General features: G+C 35.4%; 2 protein-coding genes across 3 annotated transcripts; one reads left to right on the top strand and one right to left on the bottom strand.

Annotated features, from left to right (window-relative positions):
* Positions 1-69: 69 nt before the first annotated feature.
* MET18 (ARM repeat superfamily protein) lies at positions 70-18,362 on the bottom strand. Of its 2 annotated transcripts, XM_088118059.1 has the most exons (21): positions 18,173-18,354; positions 15,177-15,250; positions 13,874-14,030; positions 13,717-13,771; positions 12,838-12,935; positions 10,651-10,809; positions 10,474-10,533; positions 8,793-8,981; positions 8,158-8,211; positions 7,604-7,690; positions 6,810-7,497; positions 6,102-6,481; positions 5,465-5,538; positions 3,783-3,888; positions 2,703-3,586; positions 1,882-1,957; positions 1,634-1,745; positions 1,178-1,254; positions 557-637; positions 348-427; positions 70-271 (listed from the first exon to the last, which is right to left on the bottom strand). In XM_088118059.1, the coding sequence occupies exons 1-21, from the start codon at positions 18,242-18,244 to the stop codon at positions 256-258; spliced, it is 3,579 nt and encodes a 1,192-aa protein (XP_087974185.1). In that variant the 5' UTR covers positions 18,245-18,354; the 3' UTR covers positions 70-255. The 2 variants fall into 2 exon arrangements, 1 of the variants encoding a protein (XP_087974185.1); XR_015787423.1 differs by lacking the exons at positions 70-271; positions 348-427; positions 557-637 and having other exon boundaries at positions 1,226-1,254; positions 2,863-3,586; positions 18,173-18,362.
* Positions 18,363-21,767: 3,405 nt separating this feature from the next.
* On the top strand, positions 21,768-24,021 carry LOC111014119 (2-oxoglutarate (2OG) and Fe(II)-dependent oxygenase superfamily protein). Its single transcript, XM_022288747.2, has 3 exons — positions 21,768-22,271; positions 22,575-22,828; positions 23,451-24,021. The coding sequence occupies exons 1-3, from the start codon at positions 21,903-21,905 to the stop codon at positions 23,809-23,811; spliced, it is 984 nt and encodes a 327-aa protein (XP_022144439.1). The 5' UTR covers positions 21,768-21,902; the 3' UTR covers positions 23,812-24,021.
* The last annotated feature ends 1,319 nt before the right edge of the window (positions 24,022-25,340 follow it).

Here is a 25,340-nt window from a genome sequence, read left to right as displayed (position 1 = left end):
TTTCCAGATCAGTTTTTTTCATGTACCAAAGAAAAAAATAGACTAGCTCTTATTTAAAAAAGAGAAAACTCAACTCAACTAGCACTTGTACATTGATTATATGTAATAGCAGGAAATATACACTCTAGATTGGCAACTTCAAATGCTCGGCTGCCAACTTGGCCAAGTTTCACAGGTATGTATTACAGAGCACGCACCAGCTGTGTGACAACTGAAAATTTTGCTTGCAAAGGACCATCAGAAATGAAGACTTCTTCATGCGATTGATGCCCTGTTGGAGAAATTACACAATGGTTTAAGCACAATCTGTTCATGGAATCATACACAAACAAAAGTGCAGAATTTACCATGCTTGTCGACATCTGACAGCTTCCTGACGAACACTTCTCTTTGGATCATCAAGAGTTTTTGATATTGCATTTAGTACCTGACAATGACACATTGCATTAAACACGTAACTGAAATCTATGATCGGGATCGAACTCAGCATCATATATGCAGAATAGAGTGCACAAGCCAAGGGAACATTCAATACAAGGAATAATCATCTGGCTACCTGTTTTCTCACTGGATATATCCTTGCATGGGGCAGCTCCAACATGGCAACAAGGCACTGAATTGCGGTTTCTCGAACAAGCTGGATTGTGCATGTCCTTCAGGCTTTAGTACGACAGTGTAATATACTAGCATCATTGTTATTACTAAATATAGCTCGTGCCTTGGAAATTATCGCCGTCATTGAACTTGAAAACAATGAATGACCCAGCACCCTTTTTCAGCTTTATGACTAATGACGGATTTACAGACAGTTGACGACCACGACATGCTAGTTTTTTTGGAGCAAGCAATTAAAATATCGGTTGCATGTCTAAAACTAAGAAAGTTCAGACCTAAGTTGTCATACAAGGGAAATCCAGACGATACAAACTACTAAAAATCATATCTACTAAGTACTAACCTAGCCCCAAGGAACTGTGTGAATGTGTGAGATACCGTACATGTGAAAGCAAAGAGCAGAAATTGGCGACAGTTGTCTTACTCGAAGAATTTCACAGAAGGACCACAAGAAAAGAAAAAAAAGAACATCTATATAACAGGAGAATATCAGCAGTGAAACCAGTCACAATGATTGTGGCTATAGACATAATAAAATAACAATCAAGAAATGACTTGATACCATCATATGAGGAAAGGCAGTAAGCCTAGCAAGGGAAACAGCGATTGAATGTGCATTCTCTGCGACAGCTTCTTGTCCTGCAGTATAATGAGCAGATCCTCTTAGAACTGGCCAAATAATCTGTTAAGTTCGGTACAAAAGCATGACAGAATGGAAATTGTTTATTTAGATCCATGGGCTCCCAAAAAGATGAGATCTACCCATGATAATTTGAGAGCTCTTGGTTCTCTCCTACAAGTTTTTGGCCCCAACTCCAACTAAACTTTCTCCTTGCAGTTGCATCGGGAGAAGATACAAGAGCTCCGCTACTCTCCCAAACACCAAAACTCACAGCCCAAAAAGTACCACCCTTAAGTTTGTCACATCACATAGATGGATATGTGAATATGCAAAATAAAATAAAAATGATGTGATAATGAAAAGGAGATTTAATCCTGGAAACAGATCATGCCTTACCATTTTTGTCCATCAGTATCCCAGATAAAACAAGGAGAAGGCCATAAACCACATCCTTATTTGCAATATCCACGCTTAATGTTAACAAGCCAGCCAGCAGCATGGGAATAAGCTGCAAAATTAATGTGATACTTACTAAATTTCATAGGTTTCATTTAAAAAGGAAAAAGAAAGCTGCAACAATAGCACAAATAACATTCTTCGCATCACTCAACCAGCAACTGCTTTTTGTTTACATTAAAACTAACCTTCTTGGCATCACTCAATATAGCAGTGAGTGGAGTATCAGATGTAACATGTGCAAACGCCTTATACAACATACATCTGAAACACAAAGCGGTGTATTAGTACATGGTTACCAAATATTTCACATAGACTAGCATCTGACAAGGTTAGAGCAAGATTACATAACAGTAAATGCTCTAAACAGGTATTTCCGTGCACATTTCTAAGTTTCTAACTTCAACGTTAACAAACACCAGAGCCCAACTTGAAGTACATTTCAACTGTCATGAATACAATCAAATGAATGGGTCCAGCAGGAATAACCTAGACTGCATTATGATGATTCACGAGCCAGTTATTAAGATGTTTACTTGAAATCTGTATATAATGATGTTAAACCGGATATTATTTGGTTAAATATAAATATTAACATGTTCGTAAAATCAAACTTTGTAATCAATTTGACAAATCTTGCTATGTGATTCAAGTTAGGGTAAACCAATAACAATCCCAGTACACAGATTGCACATTTCTAAATAAGCTGTTTGAGATGTAACGGTAAAGAGACAGGAAGATGCTTTGGGGTTGCAACATCGCAATGCTAAATGACGTAATAGTACTACGAAGGATAACAAACTTGAAAGAAAACTTTAACATGGTAGAGTTTGTTTAGTTCAGTAATAAGCACAGGTCTATAAGACTAAACATTAACTGTTTGCATAAGCATTTAGACACATTCTTCTTAGTCTGGACGTTACTAAGACACAGACATGAAAAACTCAGATGCAATATCCTCATTAAAAGAAAAATTAATTTCCGAATAGAGGAAAAGACATATGTCTACCTAGAAAGTGATGAATCTGATTTGCTCAATAAAGACTGGAAAATAGGCATCATGGTAGAGGAAAAACGCTGCTTATAAAGTGGTCGTACTATTGCATGGAATTTACGGTTCAAACAAACTTCAGAATCGTTCATAAGAATGTGAAATGCATCTGCTGCACCTTTCATTACTGCGAAATCTAAATTTGTCTCGCAATCTTTTTCCAACATAACCTGCTGCAAGGGTGAGGCATCTGTTCTGCCTTTTGATAATAAGCACTCCAAGAAAACCATAGTTATATCTCGAACCTTTTCATGACCACAAAGAAGCAAACCTTTTCCAATCCATGATAATCCAACTACAGCATGAACTTGAGGCAAACAGCTGTTTCCAGTGCTAGAGCATAAATCAGTGAGAAACATTTCACTACCATCACGAGTACTTTCACCATTTAAATATCTAAATTTTGTTTTGAAAATAATGTCAATAGCCTCTTCCAAAGAAACATAACTTGAGACTTCTACTTCGTCAGACTTCAGACTCAGTTTATTGATCATAGAACCAAGTGCCTGAGCGGCTGGAATACAGCCCTTGGTGATGGATGACATAAGCAAATGCATTACTGATCTCACATTTGGAACATGTGTTTGTGGACAAAGTGCTATAATGACTGATGCAAATAATGAAAGAATCCATTCATCTCTACAAATAGGACTATCTTTCTGCTGCAGAAGTTGTAAGCCCTCCATCTGGACTGGTATAGCAGTAGAGGATGCTACTTTAAATGGAGAAAAATTGCTTGTTAATAATACATTGTATGCTTTCTGGATTATATTGTTCTGGCTCTCCTTTGAGCAACTTCGAACAGAGAGTTTTAATGCCATCATGGTAGCATCAAGAATCACCTGGATTCATTGTAAAAAAAAATTAAAAAGAAAAAGAAAAAAATAATAAAAAAGAGCAAGCTGCAACTTGAGTAAATAGTGAACAACTGAAACCAAGTTGTCTAAACGGTAGCTTAGTATAATTGACAACTAATAAAACAACGGTAGCTTAGTCTAATTGACAACTAATAAAACAGAGAATAGAAATTTAACTCACTTTATTTGGCATCGAGGCACTAAAAACTAAACACTTCTCAATCTGATCCCAAATGTTTAGAGCAAGTCGCATGATGACTTCCTCAAAATCTCCAGCTTCATCAAGCCTACACCATTATGACAAATGTAAGTATCACATAATCATTGATAACTGGTTAAGGGAAGGGGGGAAAAAAAAGATGGAAAAAACGTCAAACCAAAAATGGAGTCTAAGATGCATATTGCATCAATTTGATTCTAATAGGAAAAAAAAAAAAAAAGAACCTGAAAACGTGGTTTGTTTGTGGCACAAGATCTTTTAGCGTCTTACACAGATTGAAGACATTAAAAATGGGGATAAGAACCAATATTATCTCTAAACTAAGATTTTTACTGTTTTTCATTCCCAGCTCAAATAGAGCGAAGTATACTTCCAAGTTCCACAAGATGAGAATTAGCAAATAAAATAATTACCACCGTTCAACGTCAACCTACTCAGCCTGTCTACTACAACCAAACTGCTGCAGTCCATGGTAGCCAACTATCATACGTAAGAGAAACTATAAGCTGTGTGACATTGTATTAAGCTATGCAATGGCAGGGAAGAAAGAGAAGTAGAGTATTTGCAGTGTAGAACTGCCAGGTCTCCAAGAGCCTTGATTTGTAGCCAGACTGGGTTCTTACCTTCCTCCCATTACTCTTTATTACCTCTCTCTTCATGAACAACTTTTTGAGTAACTCTCATTTTCATGGATATTCTCACAGGCAAAGCCTATTTGGTTCAAGAAACCCCATTAAGTGTTTGAACCTCAAACCCTAGAATTGCATTTTCAATAAAAGAGAAACTCCTATTACATTCCTTTCTAGCTGATTAGGCATTCTGTATGCCTCACATTAGTAAATCTGATAGGGGGTCTGATCCTATAAGGTGGTTGTGCATTATATAGGACATGAGCAAAGCTAACACAGCCTTATTATACAATAAAGTACCCAATGTTCATTCTATCTTGGGAGTGCATGCTGAATACCCCTATACTGCATATACATTATTTCATGAGAAAAAAAAAACACTCTTACAATGAGATTGTATGCTCCTGAGTTAAAATACGGGATGAGAAACCAAGAAGAAACTTAAAGTTGGTAATCATTTTGGCATTTTTGACCGAACAATAGAAAAAATTTACTATAATAACTATAAAAAGAAAAATGTCTTAGCCCTGAAAAGAGAAAAGGAAGAGAGAAAGAAAGAAAGGAAATAAAAACCCTTACAATAAGTTAAAAAAAAAAACCAAAAAAACAAAATTATTTAACAAGGGAAGTAGAAATGTCCTCCATATAACCTCAGGATTAAGCTTAGTGGTAAAAAGCCCCTGGTGCCAACAGGGTCATAAGTTCAAAAACTTGAAACTACGTACTTGAAGAATACTCAATATCTATGAGTTAATAATACCCAATGTTATAGTGTCAAATTGTAATCCCTAATCTTTCAATGAACTTATTAGGGTTAGAAAAAGGAAAATCATTCCATTTGAAATATTGCTACTGCAATAAAAGTACCACTCCCAGAAGTTTAATGTACTGTTTCAGTGTCAAAAAATAATCTTGTAGGTGCCTTCATGGTGGAGGAGTACAGGGAAGAAAATGCAAGAATTGATATGTTCATAACTTTCCACAGAAAGATGTACAATATATAGAACCATATACCATGGAAGAATTTTAGTTGAGTAGCAATCCAGCAGGGACAGTAAAATCTCAACCGACTTTGAACTCCCATGGACCTAAGTAAATAGAATTTGCAGAAGCCCATTAGATTAGAATAATAATAATAATAATAATAATAAACTCAAAATTGAGGCAGTAATAATAATGGGAAAACAACATCATGATAAACGAAAAAAGAGAGAACTCTGACAGTCCTTGACCATCCAGTTAAGTTCTTCCTATGGTGCATTATTTGTTCTTTTTTTTTCTCCATTCAAAGGGGTCGAGAAAAGCAAAAATAAATAACCTCAAAATAAGTATAATATTAAAGCATAGACAGAAATTTTCATCCGCTGGAGTTTCTTTCTCTGCTACGTTGCTTTTTTTTCACTATCCTTTCAGGAAAAACGAATGAAACAGTCATCAAAAAGGTTAATTAGGCAGAAAAAAGGATTATTCATCCACTGGAGTTCTCCTTCTGATGCATTGCTATTGGATAAAAGAAGAGAAAAACCTAAAAAGAAGTATTAAAGGATAACCAAAAATGGAAGACAAATAATCTCTTTAACTGGGAATATTGAAAGATGCCTAGGAGGAATATCTAACATAAAATAAAGATTACTAATGTTTTAACACGTACATAAACCTCAGGTAAATGGAAAAATATTGCCTCTGCAATCCCCTGAACAATTGTCAGCATATAACTTCGCCCAGTTCTACCAATGTCTGATGCCAGTTCAAGTTTAAGCATCAATGGCATGGCCTCATCATGAAGAGAGAACATCGATGCAATATTTTCAACAACAACATGCATGTAACTTTGTGATTCCACAGACCCATCATATTTGTCAACAAATGAACCAATATGCTGCAATGCCTTCAAGGCATGTTTCCACAATGATGCAAATTTGAAGTCCACCGTTATAAATGACATGAGTGCCAACAAAATATCCTTGAATACAATTCCAGATACTGGTGAAGAGTCTACAGGGAATGTGGCCAGATTCTGCAAGCCCTTCACTGCACATGATGCCAAACTTCAGCCATAGATTATATTCTAATTGATCAATCTTAGATGTAAAGTTTCAACCAGTCAAACATATGAGCAATAATAAGAGAAAAGACAGATCAATTATAAATTTGTTCGGAAGAGATATAAATGAAAATAGGAAAAAAATTGAAAAGACAGATAACTGTTGACTGCAGTAGCTCCTATAAGGAATTGAGAATCATCCTCTTTCTTCAACAAAAACATAATAGGGAGAAATATAAATGAACATAAAATAGCAAATTTACAGGCAGAAATTTCACTGAAATCATTTGAGGAAAACACGTCAAAAGAAGATACCTGCACAGTAGAATTCAGCATCATGCAGATCTTTCTCAATAATTCCTGGAAAGGTTGAAGTGAGGACCTGAACCATTGAACATGAAAAGGTTTGAAGCATGCTGAATGACTTCTCTTTAACAGAGAATGTATGTTCATCACAGCTCACAATCAAACCTCTGCAAGCTGCAAGGAGTTCAATACAGAGGTATAGGGCTCCAAAGTTGAAATTCCCCGAGGGAGAAATTTCATTACTACGAACCTGATTTGCTGAAATCCCCACAATATCCAGCAAACGAGGGAAGAAACTTTCAAACACTTCATTGCAGGAAGCAACAGATGCATTCGCTAAATTGTAAAGAATACATCCAACTGCATTTAGTCTCTGCCTGCTTTGCTGAGGGAACTCGTTGTAACATGTATAAATATTTAGGATGTTGAAAATATCTTTTATATCTTCATCATTGATAATTAATCCTAAAAAAAGTCCATTACTCTCCACAAGTATCTTTTGCAGGAGTCCTAGAGCTTCTGTTGTAATTTCGTCCCGAGGACTATTTAATGCGTCTGAGTTAATGGACAGAGAAGGCTGTCCTATTGAAGTAAATATGATCTCCTTTAATGAAGACCAGATAGCTTCATGATGCTTTTCCATTCTATCTGCCCCATATTTAACTGTGCAATCACTCAGATACTTCAAAGAATCAATCTGCAATCATTTACGTTATTACACAACAGCTTGGGCAATTGGAGATTCAAAAGAAGCGAACCCTATATAATAACTAAATCAAGTAAATAGAGAAATTTAGACAAACCTTTGCTTGCGGCAGCGAAGATGAAAGTTTCTCGAGAAGCAAAGGAATTGCATATGGCTCAAAAAGCGGGGTAGATGAGAAGGCCATCTGCACAGTAATATTACAAGTAAAATCAAGTCAAATAATCTGCATTCAAGATTATGGATGTGGGTGCAGGGTTTAACATGCACTGTAAACAAATAAAGCACCCATTGATGATAGATGGGGGTAATGTAATTAATACCTATCCAAGGAGCCAATAAATTTATAACTGACCCATAAAAGAAAAGAAATCTGAAGTCTTGAACAAAATAGGAAAACATAGATACATTCAGCATGCTCACGGCTGTATGGGAAGTTATGATCACGATACAATAGATGAACATCATAACTCTTAAGCAGTAATGAAACAAAACCAACAACTGGGGTACTACTCACTAAAGCAGGACACCTAGAACCTCTAGAATGCTATTTGTATTAAATAAAGTTCTCGTGTACAAAATATTTGGTAACAAGGAAGAGCTCAAATTACAATGTAAGAGGCAGTAAAATGATGTCCTTGCACATTACCATACCATAAGTGCCTGCGAAAGATCACTCCTTCTTACATCTACATCCTCCTCTCTTCCCTGGATCATTATAGTTTAAAAAACAATATGAAGACAGGGCAACCATAATAGTAAACACCATATTTTGCAAATATAGGGGCAAAAAAGAAATATAAAAGAATACGTGTGCAAAACAAAGCATAGAAACAGGAGAACGTCACGAAATCTCTTGGCAGTATCCATTTAAATTCTCCAATTCTTGGAGACTCATTTTTGACATATACTATTCTATGATCCATAAATGTTGAAATCCAAGTTACCTTAGCATCCCTGAGCTCACGATTTAAAGATACAGAGAATGCCATTTTTAACATTTTTTATGTTGTTACTTTCGTTTCAACTTGCAATGTAAATTTTCAGCTATTGCAATTCCAAGAAGATTCACAGACGAAGGATTCCATCTTCTCTCCATATTCTAGCCCTTCTACCTACCTCAATTTAACATCAAAGACAAACAATTGCTGCTGTATTTTACATTAATGGTTCACCATTTTTCCTCCCCAAATGAGAGAGTACACAACCAAGAACTAATCATAGACAGGAGGAGAAAGTCGAGCAACCAAGAAAGAAGATGAAACAAGAGAAGCATGCATTGAGCTTACATGTGTAAAATGGATTGGGAAGTAGCAACCCAGGAATTCAAAAAGATCATTAGAACAGATTTCAAGCGTTCCAGTTGGATCGGGGAATAGCTTTGCCACAAGCTCAACGATGCGAAAGGTAAGCATTAAGCAATGTGGATCTTTTTCACCATCAATGGCTTCACAGATTCCATACACAAGATCATCACCCTAGATAACAGTGAGAAAGCTTATTGACACTAACTCCAAACAAATGCCAAGTAAGTTTAAATAATCAAGCACAAAAGTTATACAAAACAGTGCAACATGAGAAACGTCATGTGGATGTTAGGATGTGATGTAGGCCACAGATTGGAGTTGTCCAGGAATGCTCAAAGCAATATTATATTATTCAATATTAAAGACAGCATTACAAAGAATAAACATCTAATTTATAGAGTTTGTCAACTAATCATCTAAAAAACTAACAATGCAAAAAACCATGCAAGTAATTAATAAACAGTAAACTAATATTGTAGCATAACAGTAAAATGTAAGGAAAAGCAAATGGTTAGTCCTCTAATTCACTATATGAATTCCCTCCCTATCAAAAAGAACCTGTACTCCAGTTTAAGATGCACAGGGAAGTCTCCGAAACAGCAAAAATCAACAATGTGACACAACAGCATCATATCATCAATTAAATTGTTCCCCATCCTAAAACAAAAAAAAAAAAAAAAAAACAACAATGCAACACAGCATAGGATGTTGAAGCAGCCTCTTCCTATGTAGATTAGAATATCTGAAAGTTTGTTCACACTTCATCATGGCACCTTATCCAACTCCCAAAAATGGCGGCAGATCCATAAAATTTATCTTGGGACTGTAGGTTTAGCACTCCCCACTTAAGAAACTTAAAATTCAAGTTTAAGAAGGTCAATACACTCATTAATTAATCTTTCCTTTCGAAAATAAAATTCAAGTTTACAGGTGGGAATTACATCTCCAACATTCAGTGTAATGACAAATCGCACTGCAAGAAAATGTTTCTATGAAATTGTATAAACAAGTGTTTCTAAACTAATATTGATTTTAGTGAAACTACCTTCCCTAGAAATCAGCCTCTGTGCTGAAAATATGAACGATGGCAAGGAATAATCCAACCACATTACAAGTGACAACTAACTAACAAATTGAACATGCCAAATGCAAGCAATTGCTGATTCACACGGAAGGAATAAGGATTTTGAGGAAGGAGATATGCATAGAACTACAACATTAGGGCCATTTTGAAGGAAAAAAATTGATGAAAAGTAAGCTTTCATTGAGAAGAATAATATAATACAAAAGGACATAAAAAAAGGTAGCCCAATAAAAACAGCCAAACTAAAAGAAGGGGCTCCAGATCAAACCTAAGAGTCATTATAAAAATCTTCGAACACCTTGAACTATATTCTAATAAAATCTTTTAGAATTCTAGTAGGCTTTTTATGTGCTATTCCACACAAAATACTATTGACAGAAATATTCATGAGCAAAGTAATCTTATATCCAGTTAATCATAACATTCCAAGAATAATATATGAATGTGATAAGTAATAATAATTAGATGAATAAATGGATCAAGAAAACAATTTTGAGTAGCTTCTCATGGTTTTCACAACTCCTCAGAAAATGAAAAGGGTCGAGAGAAAGCTGCAAGAAAGCATGATAGAAACAGTACCAGTGAAACAACTTCATCAGGATAATGTTCTAACAGGCACACCAGAAGTTCATAACTGAGCTGCCAAAACAAATAAATCGAAGTCAAACAAAAACAAACTATGTCACAAACTTCACTGAAATTTAAAAGCATTTGCCTGCAGGCATCTGTATAAGTTTCCTATATATGTTGACTCACCTTCCGATCATGCTGTCCCAAGGACTGTACTTGAAGGTTTTGAAAATAAGATCGCGCAAGGGACATTGCATCATTCTTTGAAACTCTACCAACATTAGTTTTTCTCCTCATCAGTGCCAAGCAACCAACAAGGGCACCTCTTAAAGCTTTCCAATCTGCCTGATAATAAGAAACAAATCATCTACCATATTCTTTTTTCATTTTTTTTATAAGAAACATCAGAACGTGTTAGCAAGAGCCACAAGAAACAGTCTAGGGCCATGAAAAGGAAAAACCCCACCCAAGAGGAGCTATACAATCAAAGCATTCCAATCATTAATGAAAAAAAGAAAAAAAATTTACTGTGGTTAGTACACCACCAAGAGGTAGTATGTTGTACACTAATCCAAAAGAATATGTAGTAGACAATCTATCTTCCAAAACCCTTCAATTTTCTTTCCAAAATATTGAATATTGAATATTGAAACTTTCATGATGAAATAGGTATCATAAAGAATCTACAATACCAACTAAGGGTTTCGTTTGCCCAAAATTAAACTTCCCATTGATGTTCTTTGAAATCTTTGTTTGAAAATTATACTTTTAACAATGTTTGTCTTCATTGGGATGCTTTTATTTTCCCTAGCTAGTTTCATTATTTATGGTAAGGCAAAAAAGTTGTCGAATTGTGCTTTGAGAGCCCTCCTATGGCAACTTTGGAAGATAAGATGTCTTCTGTTTATTATCTGTCTTGGTCGTGTTCCAACCATAGACCTTTTTTTTTGTAATTACAGCCTTTTAATCGCTATTATCAATTGGAAGGCTCTTCTTTTGTAGCTCTTTTGTAGTCTTTACAGCAGGGGTTCCCTCTACCCTAGACTTTAGGCTGTTCTCCTCAATTTTTTGAATATATATCTATGTTTCTTATCAAAGAAAATTATTTATTCTCCCTTTCTCTCCCCCTATGAGGATTGTATCCTTAAACATCTTTTTATTTCTTTTAATCTTTCAATTAAAAGTTTGTTTCTGGTTTTAAAAAAAATTACAATACCAACTGGGGTATGTTTGGGAGTTCTTTTAACTATGACAAAAGTAATTTCAAATGATTTTAAGTACTTCCTCCCTCAAAGGTTTACGTTTAGCTACAACTCAAAAGTACTCTAAAAATCCAAAAGTACTCATAAATGCTTTGAAGAAGCTATTGATATGTGTTTTACCAAGTACTTTGGGTTTTTACACTTCATCCTTAACCTCTACACACCTTTTCTCGCTAACCTCTCTCAAGACCTCTTTTCTCAATAATCTCGCTCTGACAGTTTCTCTCACAAAATTTTCTCTCTACGCACTTTCTCTCACTAAATCCTCTCTACACATCTTTTTTCAATAATCTCTCTCTTCACACGCATTTTCTATCACTAACTTCCCATTACCCACACTATTTCTCACCAATTTCTCCCTGCATACTTTCCCTATCTAACTTCTCTCCACAAATATACTTTTCTCGCTTATTTGCCTCTTCACACACTTGGTTTACTAGCCTCTCTATACACACATGTTGATGACAGACTTTCATTTGTGAGGCAAACTTTCATAATAAACATGTAAGGAAAAGCTTACCATTTTGCAAGTGATGTAGGTTTCATTGATAAACTTTCATGGTTTCTTATCAAAGAAAAAGAAACACGTCAAAAAGAAATCTTGAAATTCCACAAGAAGCTCCTCTTTGATGGTATTCTTTTAACTCTTTATAAGAATCCCAAAGTGCATGAACCAGGCCTAAAATTTTTGCTGCTGCCCAAATTCTTATTAGCTCAAAAATACTATTGCCCAGGCCATACTTCAAAAGTAAGTTACTAAAATGTAAAAGAAATTACCCAAAAGAAAGAAAGAAAGAAAAAAGAAAGAAAAGAAACATCTATGTTTGACCAATCTTACGATAGTAAGCATCTATCTTTGTTTAAAAGAAAATCATTACAATGTATAGAAAGTACAAAAAGTATAAAGAAGAAAACATCTATGTTTAGCTAACCTTGCAGTAGGAAGCAATGAAAAAGCATAACATATAGAACAAAGACATAAATGGAAACAAAAAAAAAATGGAAATCATAATCTAAAAAGACTACAAAACACGCATCACCCCTATATTTGGATAGGTTATTGGTACAGGACAAAAAGAGAGAGAGAGAGAGATTAAAAGTGCTCACTCACCAGTCTCTCTGTGAAGAATGCCATTAAGCTGTGTATTGTTGCACTGTCTAGAGACTTTGATGCAAGACATGTAAGTAGTTCTCCAAGAAGAAGTATACCTGAAAAGTATAGCATGATTTTCGTTTCTTTTCAACAGTATAGAGAATAAATTGGAAACACAAGCCAACATGTCAAGTTTTCAACTATTTACAGTGCGTCTTAACCACAAAGGATGGTGTCTATATAACAGATATTTAGAACGAGAACAACAAAGCATAGCAACAATGTTAAATATCATCCCCCAAACAAACAAAAGGTTGAGATGTGTTATAATACAACCAGTGTCAGGCACTAATGACAAAATTCAGAACTTGTTCATTCGTTGCTGTCAAGGAAATTTTGGAGACGCTCTTTTATGCCTTGAATATCAATAAGACATCACCTTTGAAAGTAATCGTATTTTAGCTAGTCTTTGGTAAAAATTTTAGGAACAAAGCTAGGTCTATCCAGATTATTGCTTCTTTGGCTATTTTACTGAAGCTGTGGAAAGAAAGAAAGACCTAAGAGGATTTCTGTATAATAGAATAGACCAAATAATTGGAATGGAGTGAGGGTAAGTGCATCTAGTACGTTACGTGTTACACAGAAAGTTCTGTAATTTCTCTTACGTATTTGAGCCCACTAGAGAGTTTTGTAATCTTGCACAAGATGGCATTCTAGCTTGGGTACAATATCAAATCCTAAACTTCTCCCAAAAAAAATCTTAATTTACATTATTTCCATTAAGCTCTACCCTAGTAAATTTATTTATTTCACTTGACAAGATCAAATAAGTTTCACATTATCACATTCATTAGTTATTCAAAAATTAATGAAATCAATAAAAGTATATAGCAGCACCTCTCCCTCGAATAATATTATCGGTAATTGTCAAGTACATCCCCATCTCTCTGACCTAAATCATGTAAACAAGAATTTAAGGCAGTAAAATTGCTTAGATTTAAACGAAATGCGAACAATTAGGAAGGGAAGAAGAAAGAAGCTAGGTAGAAAATACCAATGTTTCTATTGTTAATAAATTGTTCTTCACAAGGGAGGCAATTGCTTCCAAGCTTGCGGCCTGTAGTGTCACATATACTCTCATTAGTCCATTGTTCTTCTTGGTGTTCTTATCGTCAGTACATTGATACACAGCCGTAACTTCACAGTATAACCTTTTATACGTATGGGAAAACGAACAGTTCATAAAGTATAAAGAAATAACCTTACATATATACATATATATATATAGGAAAATGGACTGTTCATAAAGTGTAAAGAAATGTACAATAACTTCCAAGGAATTTACAAATGACATTACGACTGCAAGAAATTGGGGAGGATAGCCACACAAAAAGAAAAATTCCTTATAAAGGGAATGCCAAAAAAATAAGCCACGAAATCAATGGATTCCTAAATTGCCCCCCAATCCCAAGGCACGTGTTGGAAGACAAACCAACTGATAAAGCATCTCTAACAACATTTGTTAACAAAAACTTGACCTCTGCTTCCGTGTTTTTCTCATATTTCTTTTTATTTATACGTTTTTTCCCGTAGAAGGTTGGCAGCAAAGAGCAATTTGCAAAAACTGAACAACTGATTGAGGGAGGACCAGTGAAACATTAAAGATCTAGAAAAGCTTCACTAAATATGAGTAATATAAGGGCTTCCCGAAAAGATAAGGTTAGCATTTTTCACATGACCTTTTCAATGCACCAACTCACACTGGATAAACATATTAGGTGTCTAACTTGAATTCTATCATTTGTGTAAAGGCCTAACATTAAACAAAATCCAAATCAAGATTTTGATATTCTTTGGCCATTTCCCTTCTTTCGATCCTTCACAATTGGAAGGCGCTCATGTAGTAGTTTTGGTTTGGCTACCCCTTGCCCTTAGGTTGTTCTCCCTTTTGTGATTAATACATTTCTCTCAGTTTCTTATCAAAAAAAAAAAAAGATATTCTTTGGCCATTTCCCACCAAACTGCAGGAAAGAAATAGATAAATAAAGGAAATTTTTGATATCTTTAGAGCAGACAGCAAGAATAAGAGTCATCTTTCCTCCTCCAAATGTCGAACGACTTTTATCAATAACAAGGTCCCAGAAAACCTTGTACTTGTTGTAGGTTTACCCCCAAGTGGGCGATTCATTAGTGGAGCACAAAAAATCTGAGTAACAGAGCTACTTCCAATCTGCTACAGTTAATACATGCTGCTTTAGTATTATGCGAAGGGAACTTCACCTACCAATAAACATCTTGATAACACAGTAACAAGAGGCATCAAAGCTTGACATAGAATATGTAAAATTAGTTTTTACCAGAAAGAACAAACTTTAGCCAAAGTTCCATGTAAAAGTGTTTCCATTTGCTGCCCGTCATGTCCACCCTTGTTCTTGGCAAATAAGAGAAGAAAGTGAAACTCTTACCAAGACTTCCGGAACGGAAAGTGAAACTCTTACTATATACCTCATGTATTACTTTTACACTAATTCCACCGAGGAATTCAATTACATACAATTGGTAGAACTCAATGGAATTGGTTCCAGATATCATTTATCCTATTGGGAACATTAAGAATAAATAAAGAAATTGAATTTCATTGTCCTGAAACGTTATAAAATGAGTTCATTGAGAAAAAACATCTCTACTATTTCCACTACTAAACAATTTCAGCACAAGTACATTTTTGTCACCTTTTTCAAAATAATAGATCATATAAATGATTTATCTATAACTGGGAAAAATAAATTATATCAGAGTAAAAAATGAAAATTTAAGTAAAGGGCTAAATAAGGGTGCATACTATATACTTCACAGATTTAGATTCAATTACTCATATCAACGTGATAATCAAAACAATTGGACGCATATAATCAATTCTGAGTCTAAAGTAAATGAAACTAAATTGTTGAACCCACTACTTGCAGTGAACAACAGCACTCATTTGCAATAATTTAAAAAGGAATCAACCCAACCAGTATCTGTCTTGGTAGCCAACGATGTGACAATTATATACTGTACAAGAAATAACAAAATATTAAATGACCAGGTTTGATTTGGCCTAACTCGAGTCAACTCAGCCAATATCTTGTTGACTCATGGATAAAATATTTGTGATTTTCCTATGTTAATTGTAACTTTGTTCACATAATTGGCTTGTGAATTACATCTTATTTGGGTATTAACATGATATACCATAATATCACCGTTTTTCCCTATTTTTTATAAGAATCAGGGAATATCCTAAAGCCAAGCAAAAGAGTTACAACCTAATGGTCGGGAATGCATAAAGCCCCCAGCGTGAGAAAGCTATTACATGTAAGATCCAAGGTAACCAAATAAATACTGTGATTACGAAAGAACTTGTGAGGGGCATGTGAGGTATCTCCTCACAATTTCTTATTGAAAATCAAGCAAACAAGCCTACAGGCTTAACAGAAGCACCTCACCAATTCGAGAGGGTGGGTAACTCTCCTTCTAGCTTACTAGCTATTCACTAATCAAAGCCTGAATAGAAAATACTCCCACCTATCACTGACTTATAACCACTCGGCCCTCATTCCCACGATGATCCTTGGGCCCCACACTCCCAAACGGTTATTCCTTCCCTCCTCTCCCTAGTACAATTCCCTTCTTACCCTTCCTTACATAAGTGTTAACTATTGGAGGCCTAACAGGGCACTCCTTGTATGCTATACAAAATCACAAAAAGAATCAAATTATTTCTTAGATCTGTTTTCTTTCTAGCCAAATGATCCATAAAAAGCTTTAACCCCACACTCCCTTAGAATTCAAGGACATAGTTGTACAACCTATAGAACATATAATGTTCAAGTAAGGTCATTTTAGCTCACATGTTTCCAAATAAGCCATCAGGAAGGTGAGAATCCACTTTTTCTGGAAAAACAGTGGATAAATTAAATATTTTCAGCATAAAGAACCAGATGATCGAGAGTTTTTGTATCTTGAAGACACAAACAGCAAGCATTAGGAGATATAAACCAGCTAGGAATTTTCTTTTTGTTGTGGGCACTGAGGCTTCTATAGGCAATGAACCATAAGCATAATTTCACCTTTTTTTTTTATTTTACCTTCCTTGAAAAGGCTGAATAAAGGCATCTTCAGCGAGGGCAAGATTGAGATGAGGTTAAAAATGAAGTTTTAACCATGAAGTTTCCTGACTTTTCGAGAGGCTGAATCACCTCATCTTCCGAGGAAGTTAAACTCACTCCATCAATATTATCTCTGGGATGGATCCAACTTTTAATCTTTCTATCAAAGAGGTTCTCCTAATGCCTAAATCCCCATCACAATTTTCTTTGTTCCAACAATCACAAATCACCACTTCCATTTTGTTAAAATTGTGTTTGTGTCCTGGATAGAAGGGGGATACAGTTAGTCCAGACATCGTCCCAAAATCTAATTCTTTTCCATTGTCAACTTAAACCTTAAAATAACATTGAAGATGTTTTACTATTCTTTGGAAGTTTCTCAACCTTTATATCAATAGTTACTGAGCAAACCTCAGATTAAATATAAAAAATATAATTTTATGACACAATCTTGTTCTGTATATTTGTCTGAGATGTTTTACTATTCTTCAGTGGTTTTTCAACCTTTATATACATCATTTCTTGTATATTGCTCAATGCCAATCTAAGACGCTGAATTTTATCCATCTGAAAACTCTCTAAATTAGCTATTGATATTGCAGCTTGGAACCGTGATTCACAACTATTTCCATGTGTTCAAACTTCAAGGTCAAAACAAGCCCTATATTTTTCCTTTTTACGATAAACCAGAATAAGAAAAAACTCAAGTGCTTATAAATGAAAAAATTCGAGAACAATGCACGAGGTTCATGCATGAGAAGCACGCAAATGTCAGAGTATTTGTGCACCCTAATCCAAGAGAAGTCGAGTCAATGATAATCATCACCCATAATCTAACTCTTACAACAAAGATCGTAGTTGGAACTAACCATTCGACCACCACTTCTTCATCTCAGCTCTGAAGACGACCTTTGTCAAAGGTAACTTCCCTAACAACCCAATTGCGCTATTTTCTCAACACACACACACACGCACACTATGCAATTGCTCAGGTTCCGAGACTTTCGAGCTTTCTACTTACGTTTCTATCTAAATAAATGTGGCAAACGAGGTGAGCTATAAGTGATGACCAACAGCGTAGAAACAGATTAATCTGCAGTAGTTTTGTTCAGAGAGTCCAAACCGCTCTGGTAATTGCCTAGTTTGCCATGCAAGATGGAAAAATTAAGAGTTGCGGAGCAGAACAGAAATGGAGCACGAACCTGTTGAGACGCAGCCCGAGATACGTCGACGAATGACTCGATGAACTGAGTGAGCTTACTGAGCTCCGCCATTTTTTTGGTGAGCGGGAACTGGAAGTGGGTTTTAGCCGCGCGAAGATGGGAGCGAAGAAGGTCTTCCGCTTTGAAGAAGTTAAAATAAAAATGGTGGTAAAATTCCCTTTTGGAGAATCGATTTTTATTCACGCCACCCATTTGGTTTATTCAATTTGAAGTAGGGATTTTTCACTTACGTGATTCTTTTTTTAAATCACTCTTAAGATTAATGCATAAATTAAAAAATATATATATATAGTAGCATATAATGATTGGTAGCTATGCTAGCCTCTTGTTATTATTCAGACGTCGGAGGTTTAATATTCGTCCCTAAATTTTTTCATCTTTCGGTCACTCAGTGTACCATGAATAGGTTCCTAGGTCAAAATCTCGTGTCACTCACCCACATACCAGAATTTTAAGTCAATCCTTCCACTTTCAAGCATGAATATTCCCAATTTTTATATACCTCGCACTCAATTTATTAATCAATAAGCATAAAATTTTCGTGTGTAATTTGTATTTTCTACTCGTTTTGATTCTCAAACGTCGAGTAGTAAAAACCAATTTGTTTTTTTAAGGGGTAGATTCTCCACAAAAAAAATAGACGTCCCTATATGTGGAGGTGGGAATTGGAATGTTTGAATTGACTATAACGTTGTACCATATTTTTATTCAATACTTCTTGTTGACGTTGTTGATAGGGTATTGACGTAGCCTGTGTTTAAATTTATATAATTGTCCAGATCATGCAATCTCAATCGATTCGATAAAAGTATAAAAAGGATTGAAGTAATTTCCAACAATATAAGGATGAATATAACAACTATTAAAAACTTATTAATAAGTGGGGTGAAACGTTTTAAATTCATGATATTCTAATTCGAAGTATATGTCAATTACTGTTTAACTAAGTTTACGTTGGTAGACACCATACACAATATTATGTAATGCAACCATAATTAAATACATTCAACTATTAGTGTACTTCAATGTCACCCCATAGACAACAATGTGTAATATCCTACCACGTTTTCTTCTTTCAAAGTTTTTGTTTTGAATATACTCTACCCTTAACCATCTTCACTGAAAACAATGTACGACGTAGGAAATAGATGTTATAAAAATAATAACACCTGAAAATTATCACATTATCGAGAGACAAACATGTCATGTCCACAACATATAAAAAAGAAACCACATTCAAGCGGATGTTAAATGGTTGAAAATATCAATGACAAACCTAAATATCGATCACTAAAACTATAGTAACATTTTTTTTCAATAAAATAGTACGTGGGACGAGATTCAAACTCACGACATTTTGATAAAGATATATGCCTTGACAAATTGAGCTATATTAAAGTTTGCAAAGTCACATTAACACCAATTCATGCATGTGGTAGTTTTTTCTATATGTAGAACCATGAATTTTGGGCCAATCATAAATAGTTACGTCATTATCTATTTTATTTATGGATTAATTATATATTAACCCTAAATTAAAATTAAAGATAAATTGACATTTAAAATATGTAATTGGGTCATATGAATATTGGACTTCGAATGATTTGGTTCACAAACTTGGCCCAAAACCCAATTTACCATAAAATAAAGTGGATTAATATTTAAATTTAAATAAATTCATTTAAATAATTGGGCTTGACCCAAAATTATCCAAAGTCCAATGGTCCACAAAAGCTTATGGAAACCTCTCAGATACCGACAGTCGGTATATCTTTGAAAGTGAAGACGGAGAGAATAAACGGACTCTTCGAGGGCTACTTAAGACACTTTAGTGGAAACCTGTAGGATTGGAGCGGTTGGATGTTGCTCAGTGCTGCTATAACTTAATAACCAAAAAGCTCTGCGTCAAACTTCAGCGCCTTCGAGTTGGCCACGAGGCAATAGCCTCTAACGCCCCACACCATTGCGGCTAGAGGGGTCTTGCCCATCAGCCTACTTTGCCAAGAGGTGGGGCAGGAGCGCAACGACGTAGCCCAAACCCACGACGATGAAGCTGCAAGGTGTATGAAGGGAGCGACTACCCTTCTTGAAGATCACTCCAAAAGATCAACCGAACCTAGCCCAACCTACTTAAACAACCTAAATAGAGAGGACCTTTCAAATCGTTCAGAATTTCGAGAGAATTCACAAAACTTTCGAAGAAACAGTAACAATTGTATTTGTAATTTTCCCTTTTCCTCTCAACAAAACAAAGATATAATGTCTTGGATAAACTATTTTATAAACTTATTTTTACAAATGGTTCAATGTTTACAAATTTTACAGTTTTAGATTTCTGGATTTAAAACTTTTTTCAAATGTCAAATTTGCCCTTATTTATGACATTTATATTTATTATAATTTGTCTTTTATTTAAATGCAAAAGATTAATATTCCAAATTTGATTTTGAAAACATTAAATGATTGTGGGACCCAAATCAATCATTTTTATAATTTCCTAATTTACTCCTTAATATATTCTACTAAATAATGAAATTTATTACAAAATATTCAATTATTATCATAATCCCTAAATTTACTCCTTAATATATTCTACTGAATAATTTTTTTCATTTTATTATATTTTCTTGGCCAAATTTCAATAATATAGCCATTATATATATATATATATATATAGATATAAAAGCTATATCCAACTATTTTTCAGTTATATGGAAATATAAACTATATTCGACTATAAACTTAAGTAAAATACACTTAACAATGGTGATATAAACTATAGTCATTATAACATACATTTATATGGAGATATAACATATATCTGGCTATAAAGTATATACGACCGTATCCCTCTACAATTAACAAACAAAGCAAATAACCTACAAACGTTCTGATTGGTGACTAGACAATAGTTGGGATAAACGGAGGGTTAGAATGATCGACGGGCGACCGACGACAAAAAAGAAACCTCTGGATAAACGGACGGAAACAATGAACGGACGCCCAGAGACGAAAGAGAAGCTAGACGAATGGTTACGGTGACGAAGAAGAACGAAGACGATAGTCGGAGACGAAGGAACGCAGACGATGGTCGGAGACGAAGGAATGGACGGAAACAGAACAATAGAAGAAGAAGAAAAGTCGGAGAAATGAGGTTTTCGAATTTTTTCAATAATGGAGAATTTTGGGGATTTGATATTTTTCACTTTTGGAAAGTCTAATTAGGCAAAAATTTAAGGGATTTAAAATGTAACCTCCAAAGTAGTCAATTTTGGATTTTTAAAATTAATTAATATTGAGGTGAGATAAAAAAAATATATTAGTAAATTGGAGATGGGTACCATCCTAAATCAAGTTGTTTCATGATAAAAGTGTAAATTTTGTATCATTCAATCATTTTATTTTATTTTATGTAATTATAGTCGCTTAATGGACTAATCCCTAAAACAAACTGTCATAAGTATTCAAGCCCAACAGAGGTTTCGGAAAGGTGTGTAGCCCGGCCCAATTGTATTCACCAACCGCCAAGGCCCAAGCCCACTCCCGTAGAATTTATCGAACCTAGACGACATAATCGTCCAGGTGAAATCCGGCAGCCAGCCGACGCATTTCCCTCCAACGCAATAGAACCGCACACCGTCAGCAACCGGCGCGTAAAGGACAAGCGCCACCGTGAACCCAGAACCCAAAACCCAAGCGACAAATTTCCATGGCGGTAGAGAATCAGAATTTCATGGAAATTCAAATTCCGCATCAGAAGCACTACCACGGAACTAATTTCCCCTTAGTTCTATCCCCAACTTCAGCTCTTCCGGCCAGCATCTCATCCTTCTCTCGAGCCATCAAGAACCAGAAACCACTAATCGATTCACTGCTACTCAAATCCGGAGCAGTACTCTTCAGAGGTTTTCCGGTTGAAGTAGCATCCGACTTCAACGACGTCGTAGAGGCCTTTGGTTTCGAGGAGTTTCCGTACGTGGGAGGCGCAGCCCCTCGAACCAGGGTCGTTGGTCGGGTTTTCACGGCCAACGAGTCACCGCCGGACCAGAAGATCCCCTTCCATCATGAATTGGCCCAGGTACTCCTTATAATCAGTCCCACCATTTTGAGCCTATTGATCTTAGTGATTTCTACAGAATCTTTCATTCTGTCCATAGATGGAATTTGATAGTAATTTAATTTGTAAAGCTTAATCTGTGAACTGACTTTGATATGGTCGAATCAAAATATAGTTTACCACTTAATTGGCTAATAAGAGCTGAGCTTTCTGACTTCCGAGTTTCATGGATACTCGAATGTTGGAAAGGGAAATCGTGAGCTGATGTTGTGTTTTGCTGGTGATGTCTGAAATTGATCTGGGTTGGGTTTTTGCATGTTTCAGGTGCCTGAATTTCCGGCCAAATTGTTTTTCTTTTGTGAAGTAGAGCCTGGAAATGGGGGAGAAACACCCATTGTTCTCAGTCATGTTGTTTATGAGAGAATGAGAGAGAGATATCCAGAATTTGTTCAGAGGTTGGAGGAACAGGGTCTAATTTACACACGAGTGCTGGGAGAAGGCGATGATCCATCTTCTCCAATTGGCCGTGGTTGGAAATCTACATTTCTGACGGACGACAAGGGCATTGCTGAAGAAAGGTATAAGTTTCTCCTGTTAAATAGATAACATTCATACTTGTTAATTGAATGCGCTTAAGCATGGATTATTTTGGATGTAGAATGAAAGATTTTCTATGGAAGATGAAAGATAGAAAAGTTAAAATTTCAAAGTGAGGAAAGCCACATATTGATGCTTTATTTGTTCCAGAATCAAGTTGAAATACTTCAAACCATGGTGGTAACCTATCCATGATTTAAATTTTTATGGGTTTTTCCGTTTTCTTAACAACCAAATATTTTAAGATTAGACGGTTGTTTCGTAATTTATGAGAAGAAAATCAGATCACTTAAAAGGACGAGGATCGATTTCCTTGGCAATCCAACATGTTCCGCTGCATGACAATAGAGCCTATAATTGAGGTAGGGATCAATCTTCAACAGTAGAGAATATATAAGTTATCTTAACCATGTTGAAATATTGTCCTACTTGAATTGAATCTCTATGTTATCTATATGTTATTGTGTTACATCAAGTCTTTTATCCCATATTTGCACCTAATCTTTCAAACTTCTATAATTTATCATCTATTACTCCAAAATGCAGTTTTGAACAAGAGCTTCACTTGAAAAGTCTGTTTTAACAAATCTCAACTTTAAACAGGGCAGCTAAGTTGGGAATGAAGTTGGAGTGGCTAGAAGATGGAGTGAAAACAGTCATGGGTCCAATCCCAGCCATCAAGTACGATGAAGTGCGGGGGCGCAAGATTTGGTTTAACAGCATGGTGGCAGCTTACACGGGCTGGGAAGATGTGAGGAACAATCCCGTAAATGCCGTAACTTTCGGGGACGGTACTGCATTGCCAGCTGATATCATCTATGGTTGCTTGAGAATTCTGGAAGAGGAGTCCGTTGCCATTCCTTGGCAGAAGGGTGATATTTTGCTGATAGACAATTGGGCTGTCCTTCACTCTCGGAGGCCTTTCCTCCCTCCTCGCCGTATACTAGCTTCACTTTGCAGGTAAATAATCCATCCCAAAGCCTTTGATACTAAAGGGAAAAATGAAAATCATGTATGAATTAGATTATGGTTATTCTGCAGCAGATGATTGATTTCTTGAAGTATATTGAAATTAATGCTGTTACTCATCCTTCATTCTCCCTCATGTAAAGAAAGTATTCAATGAAATTGTGATAATTTTAATAATGTGACGCCTTGGGCTTTCTTCTGTTCATCGTGTAGCACTGTTAATAAACTGAGAGGATTCTTCAGCTGACTATTTGAACGAAAACATGAAATACAGGTTTACTTTCTATCATGTTTTTTCCTTTTTGGTTCTTATACCAAGTTAGCAACTACCAAAGAATGGGGGAATGGGTTCAATTCATGGTGATCACCTACTTTAAGATTTAATAATCTATGAATTTTCTTGACAACTATATGTAATAGGATCAGACAGTTGTCTCGTAAAATTAGTCAATGTATATTTATGAAGACTCTACTTGCATATCTGATAAACAACATCTAATTTTGAAAAAGAAGTCTAAAAACATGTTTGTAATTCTTCTCGACCCTCATGATTTTGAAATTGGCAAAGGTAGTTTGGCTGTTAGTCGTCCTTTTTAGACTTTACAATGTAAAGATAGATAAATTTAGTCATGACTAAAGTCAAACAAATCAATATGTACAACATAACACATCTAATTCAACCACCCCCACCACTACCACACGACTTTCGCCACCACCATCACGACATTCTCATATGATGCTATCTTTGACTTAACATCGAAATACCCATCTTTAAAATATTCCCTTTTTCCCTTTAAAACTTTTAAATTTTTCTAAATGAGACGGATGAGAGAGAGAGAGAGAGAGAGAGAGAGAGAGAGAGAGAGAGTGTGAGTGATAGTGCATATATTTTTTTTTTCCAAATTAAACATCAAATAGGTGTTCGTCTTTGAGTTTAATGCAATTAATTTCAACTTAAAAGAAGCATCTTTTTTTTTTTCCTTTTCCCTTTTGCATTGTTATTGATGGCTTCTTTAAATTGCATGTACGTGCAATTGATAGAAATATATGCACTTTTTGAAGACACTTTGACCCACCATTATTGCCATTTTCACTAAAGCTAAATCCAAATCCATGCATGTTTTGGACACCAATATCTAAATGTCACAAACCCAATCTAATCAGTACTCTAAAAAAAATGCAGTTCCCATGAAGCGATCCCTTTTTTACGACAAACCCATTTTACAAATGCATGATTTTATCATTTGAGAGAGGAAAAAAATGGAGGACTTCGAAAATAGTTTGATGGATCCTTCTTTCTCGATGATTTTATGATGTCTTTGAAAGTATTTAGACAGGCGGTGCCATGAAGGGTTGAGAGTTTAAGCCCCGCAATAAACTCGAGTTTCGTGTTTAGTTGAAATTGGATCTTAAACGGATTCTCAATGATAAGTTAGAAGAAGGTATAGGTGCATGTCAAGTCATCATGTCGTTTATTTCTTAGACAAGACGTGTGCTACAATAGTCGAGACAAGTGATCTTTTA

This window comes from Momordica charantia, assembly GCF_013281855.1.
Source record: "Momordica charantia cultivar OHB3-1 chromosome 9 unlocalized genomic scaffold, Mcharantia_2.0 BLBB01000009.1, whole genome shotgun sequence".
NCBI lineage: Eukaryota > Viridiplantae > Streptophyta > Magnoliopsida > Cucurbitales > Cucurbitaceae > Momordica > Momordica charantia.
This window is presented reverse-complemented; position numbering and strand designations above follow the sequence as displayed.

Excerpts from the sequence above, each read along its gene's own strand:
- MET18 (XM_088118059.1), bottom strand. The coding sequence starts at position 18,244 with ATGGCGGAGCTCAGTAAGCTCACTCAGTTCATCGAGTCATTCGTCGAC. Across the intron at positions 12,936-13,716 it reads TAATATTATTCGAGGGAGAG|GTATACTTCTTCTTGGAGAA; the intron begins GTGCTGCTATAT and ends TATACTTTTCAG. Across the intron at positions 3,889-5,464 it reads TCAACTAAAATTCTTCCATG|GCTTGATGAAGCTGGAGATT; the intron begins GTATATGGTTCT and ends ATAATGGTGTAG.
- LOC111014119 (XM_022288747.2), top strand. The coding sequence starts at position 21,903 with ATGGCGGTAGAGAATCAGAATTTCATGGAAATTCAAATTCCGCATCAG. Across the intron at positions 22,272-22,574 it reads TCCATCATGAATTGGCCCAG|GTGCCTGAATTTCCGGCCAA; the intron begins GTACTCCTTATA and ends TGCATGTTTCAG. Across the intron at positions 22,829-23,450 it reads AAGGGCATTGCTGAAGAAAG|GGCAGCTAAGTTGGGAATGA; the intron begins GTATAAGTTTCT and ends AACTTTAAACAG.